This window comes from Polypterus senegalus, unplaced genomic scaffold (genome assembly GCF_016835505.1).
Source record: "Polypterus senegalus isolate Bchr_013 unplaced genomic scaffold, ASM1683550v1 scaffold_7071, whole genome shotgun sequence".
Classification (NCBI taxonomy): Eukaryota; Metazoa; Chordata; class Cladistia; order Polypteriformes; family Polypteridae; genus Polypterus; species Polypterus senegalus.
In genome coordinates, this window is record NW_024380270.1 from 1 (window position 1) to 5,232 (window position 5,232).

Sequence of the window (5,232 nt, forward strand, 5' to 3'; positions counted from 1 at the left end):
GGTACAGTAACTTCGTGTTTTGGAGTATATCAGAAATTAGCTTGTTACATATTTTAGTCCATTATTTTTTTTATTTTGGCATAATATAGTACATGATATGATAAACTACAACACTTTTCCTTCAGATTGTGTTAAAAGATTAAAACATCTTTCTCTGTCTGCAAACTCATTCTTGTGTATTCCTGCTACCTCTACTCCCTTTGAGCGTCTCTTCTCAGCGGCTGGGAACATTGTCTCATAGAAGAGAGGCAGCCTCACACCAGAGCATGTGGAAATGCTCACGTCCTGCACTGCAATCAGGAATATATGAGCTGAATCCTTTATAAACTGTACAGTATTGTTTTATTTTATTTGAATTGAAGCTTTATTTAAACTTTTGAACTTTACGACACACCAGTGGCCATTTTTGGTTAAGTTAAATGCACTTTTTTTTGTTTAAAGACTATGAGCACTTTAGTTTGTATTGTTTAATGTATTTCTTTTTTATTGTGATGGTCACACTAATATAAAACATTTGATTATTTTCAAATGTATATGTTTCACTGGATGTTATTTTAATTGTGTTAATGCAGAGACATCAGGGTGGCATTCAGAACTGGATGTGCAACCACAGGTCCCAGGTATCAAAATAGTCAGACATGAATAATCGTGATTAATCAGAAAGAAATTGAACAGTTAGTCGACTACCAAAATAATCATTAGTTGCAGCCGTAGTCGAGAGACACATACTGTAACTGATATGGCTGAAAATGTCACAGTAAAACAGACAACTAATGATGCGGCCCCTGCAATGGTCGGAAAGAACAAACGATTTGTTCAACATCTTCAGGATTATATTGGACATCAAGTATTGAGCTTCCATTGTCTTATACACCAAGAGAGTTTGTGTGTGAAGAGTATGTCACTGTGCTTGAATTCTGTAATGGAAACTGTTATCAAGATAGTTAACTTCATAGTTTCTCGCTCTTCATTGATCCACAGGCAAATCTCTTCTATCAGAAATGTAGAGCACAATATACGGACCTCCCGCTGTACAGAAAGTTTCATTGGCTCAGTCGAGGTAATGTTTTGAACAGATTTGTATCAAGTATAGATGCAATCACTTTGTTTCTTGATGAAAAAGAAGTACATGTCCCAGAACTAAATGACAACTGGCTGTGCAAGGTGATGTTTCTGGCTGACGTAACTAAACACCCAAATGATTTAAACTTGTCAAGGTCAGAGGCAAACAACTTTTTGAGCACTGGAAAGGATTTGCATCAAAATTAGATATATTTTGCCGTGATACCACTGACATCTACAAATATTTTATAGACATAAAGGCTCATTCAAATCGATTTACTGTCAGCATAGATGAGCTTCAGAAGTATATTGAGCTGCTCAAAGGAGAACAAGGTCAAGACTTCCAAATTCACAGGCCCATATTTTCTTACCTCATCAAGCCCACCTTAACTGATCTTACTACCACCACATTTGATGTCTCTTTTCAAGTGGATGGATGTTGACAATTTTGAAATGTCATCAGTCATCAGAGTTACGGATGATACAATTTGTAGAATTGTGGAAAACCCTTGAAGGAAACTCCTTGGAAAAGTCAGCTTCCATCTGGACATCCCTGCTTGAAGTGTTCACCTATTTGCTCTTCTTTTGGCTTTTAGATCGACTTATACATGTGAACACATTTTCTCACACATGAAATCAGTTTTGAGTCCACAGCGAAGTTGCCTGACGCCAGTGCATTCAGACACCTGTGTGAAGCTGAAAGTCACCAAATACACAGCTGATATTGAACAATTAGCTCAGGAGAAGGAAGGACAAAGGTCACCGTAATTAAATAATGACTCAGGTCGAAAATGATCAACTATTACTCAGATGAAACATTTTAATAACATGCTTTAGGATTGATTTATTTAATTGTTTTGTTCTCCAAACTATCTGTTTTAGCAAAATATACAATTGACAATTTTAAATTTTTAAATAAAATTCCAAAATACTGTGTTCAGAACTTAAATTTTGCAAAACAGTTTTTGTTCCTAATTATATTAAAATACTGAATAATCAACAAAGAACAGGATAGTTATGTGATGTATTGGAAACATGTTAATATAAGATCAAGTTAATGTGTTTCAGTGGAGGTTGTATATAAAAATATTGTGGGCTTAGGATGGCACGCTGAGTGACTTTCCAACATTACTTCAGCACAACACTACTAATATGACACCGACACCCCGGTCTATGTAATAGTCATACATGAACTGGAATTATCACTCCAGGGTTTAGAGATACAAAATGGCCTTACTGTCCAATAAACATCCAACAGTTATCTCCAATCACTAATGAAATGTGTGATTACTTATTTAATTACAATGTGGACATCTATACAGGAATACTATTCTGAAATTTTTGAGTTGAATTAGCTGTAAGAATCTTTGACTTAACTCTGGTGTACAATATAATATATAATATATAATATAATATATAATATATAATAACATGCAACAATAATGTGTCTCTTAAAAAGCCCCGAGATCAGCCCAAATGCAAACTCACATTCTTTTAAAATGGACAAACAAGACAACCAGCTAAACATGCCGGGTATATGTCAGCACTACAGAGTGTTGCTATTCTTGTGTCAAACTTATCGTGAATTATGTTGAGAATGACATTGCAGGGTGACTTAATACACTTACACCAGCCAACTGTAACATCACTTTGCTAAGATTACCTTATTAGTTATCAGAATGTTTGATATTTTCAACAGCAGCCCACATGATACTTGTACCCTTGTCAGTGGCCAGTTCTGGTCAGCAGGCTGTAGTTGACCCACCACTACCTTAGATGCTCAAAAGAAAATCTGATTGGAATACAAAGAAACTCCACTGGGTGTAATGGGAGCACTCAGGTCTTCATGAAAATATTGGGAGTCTCATCCTGCACTGTTTCATGCCTTACACCATCTCACCAGGACAGGCTCCAGAAACCTACTCTCTGAACTTGAAAAATCAGGATTATAAGATAGATGGATAAATACCTCTGTAAAACTAACAGACGGACATGTAAGACAGATCAGGTGCTCACCTCTCTAAGCCCCTTCACAGGTTTTCAAAATTTTCTTGGTTATACAAGCTATATTATCACAGGATTTGTGAGATTTAACCAACTCTCGCACCCTATGATTAATACACACAAACACACATACAAATTGTAGTCACACAACAACACACAGGAGGAAGAACCCAGGCAGACAAAAAACGTATCTGTGATATCGTCATACAAGTGGATTCCTTAGATCATCACTTGAGGCTGCAAAACAAGCTGCCAGAAATTCTTGACTCCATGTTGTTCAGATAGATTCCATTAAACACTAAACTCCACTCACCTGCTTTTCTTCCCTTTCCGTCTCCATTTCAACCAATTTATGCCCGTTATGTTCAGTCACTGCACACGTCATGCAGATGCACATCTCATCAGTTCTGCAAAACATCTCCAGACTTTTCTGATGTTTCTCACAGAGTTTTTCCTTTAGATTTGTGTCAGGATCAACCAGCTTGTGTCCCTTCCAGGCTGCTACTTCATAGTGAGGCTGCAGGTGAGTCTGACAGTAGGAGGCCGGGCAGGTGAGACAGGACTTCACCGCTCTGAACTTCTTCCCAGTACAGAAATCACACTCCACGTCTCCAGGGCCGGCATAATTCTGAGATAAAGGAGAACTGAGTTCCGTCTTCTTTAATTTCTTGATGACTTCATTCAGCAGAGTGTTTCTTTTCAGTTCAGGCCTTGTGGTGAAGGTGTGTCTGCACTGAGGACAGCTGCACACTTGGCTCTGATCCCAGTAGTCCGTGAGGCACTTCAGACAGAAACTGTGACCACAATGCAGTGACACGGGGTCAGTCAGGGTGTCCAGACACACCGAGCAGGTGAACTCGTCCTGTGATACACACAGCTGGGCTTCAGCCATCGTCAGGCTGAGGAGAGGCAGACAGAGAGAATCAGTCAGACAAACAAGGAAGTGACTTGTGAAGAAATGAAAGTGAAAGTTTGTGATCAGTGAGGAGGAGGAGGAGGAGGAGGAGGAGATTTAAAGAGAAAGCTGAGAGCTCACAGAGAGAACATCTGAGGAGACACTGAGGGTGAACAGTAAATGTGAGACAGGAGCTTAGAGAGTGAAGACCACAAAGTGAGAGAAGAGATGACCTGTCACAGGGGGTCAGTTAGAGTGTAATTCACGTCTGTATTTCCCATTTATTTAGTCCACATTAGACGTCCTCCGACTAGGACATTGGATATCTCTGGTCCAGGGTTCTTGAGGCTGATCCTCCAATTAGCTGTGAACCACTCAGTCTCATTGAGATTACACAGGTGGTGAACCAGCTGAGGGGGGGCAAGGTTGCAGGGATCTGTGGTATCCCAGGTGAACTTCTCCAGGCTGGTGGTAAGCCTGTCCTCCTGGCATTGCAAGTAATCTTTGCTTCTATTTGGGAGACTGACATCATTCCAACTGACTGGAAAACAGGACTTGTGGTCCATATCTGGAAAGGGAAGGGTGATTGCCTGGATTGCAGCAACTACAGGGGGAAAACACTGTTCTCATTGCTGGGTAATGTCAATGTCAATGTCAATTGAATAGTGAATAGAAGTGAGTCTTTAATCTCGTTTTGAACAATTTAATTGTAGACGACTCCTTTATATGATGAGGTAGAGAGTTCCACAGGTGAGAGGCAGCAGCTGCAAAGGCCCTGTCCCCCTCGGTTTTACATTTGGTACGAGGGACAACCAGAGACAACTGACCAGAAGATCTAAGCACTCTGGATGGCTGGTGTAAAACACACAATTCAGATAAATAGGCAGGAGCAAGCCTATGTAAAGATTTAAAAACTAGCAGCAAGATTTTAAATTAATTTGAAAACTGACAGGCAGCCAGTGTAAAAGGTCCTTGCTAGGGTCATCCTCAATAGGATCCGTGATCACTTGCTCACCTACCAGCAACCAGAACAGTCTGGTTTTATGCTTAAGAAGTCTACCATCAACCGCATCCTTGCACTGTGGGTTCTCATGGAGCGCAAACATGAATTTCGTCAGAGTTTCTTTGCAGACTTTGTCGAGTTTTGTAAAGCGTTTGACTCAGTTGATCGAGCTGCCCTGTGAGACATCCTGAGGGTTCGCAGGATCCCCTCGAGGTTGCTGGATATCATGGCCGGCCTCTATTCTGGTGCTGTGAGTGCTGTGAAGAGT

At 40.1% G+C, this 5,232-nt stretch overlaps 1 protein-coding gene across 1 annotated transcript; it reads right to left on the reverse strand.

Annotated features, from left to right (window-relative positions):
* Positions 1-3,379: 3,379 nt before the first annotated feature.
* LOC120520112 (E3 ubiquitin-protein ligase TRIM47-like) lies at positions 3,380-3,958 on the reverse strand (the record flags this gene model as incomplete). The annotated part of the gene is made up of 1 exon (XM_039742728.1): positions 3,380-3,958. A coding segment is annotated over exon 1 (579 nt), but the record flags the coding sequence as incomplete, so codon positions are not given.
* Positions 3,959-5,232: the final 1,274 nt, after the last annotated feature.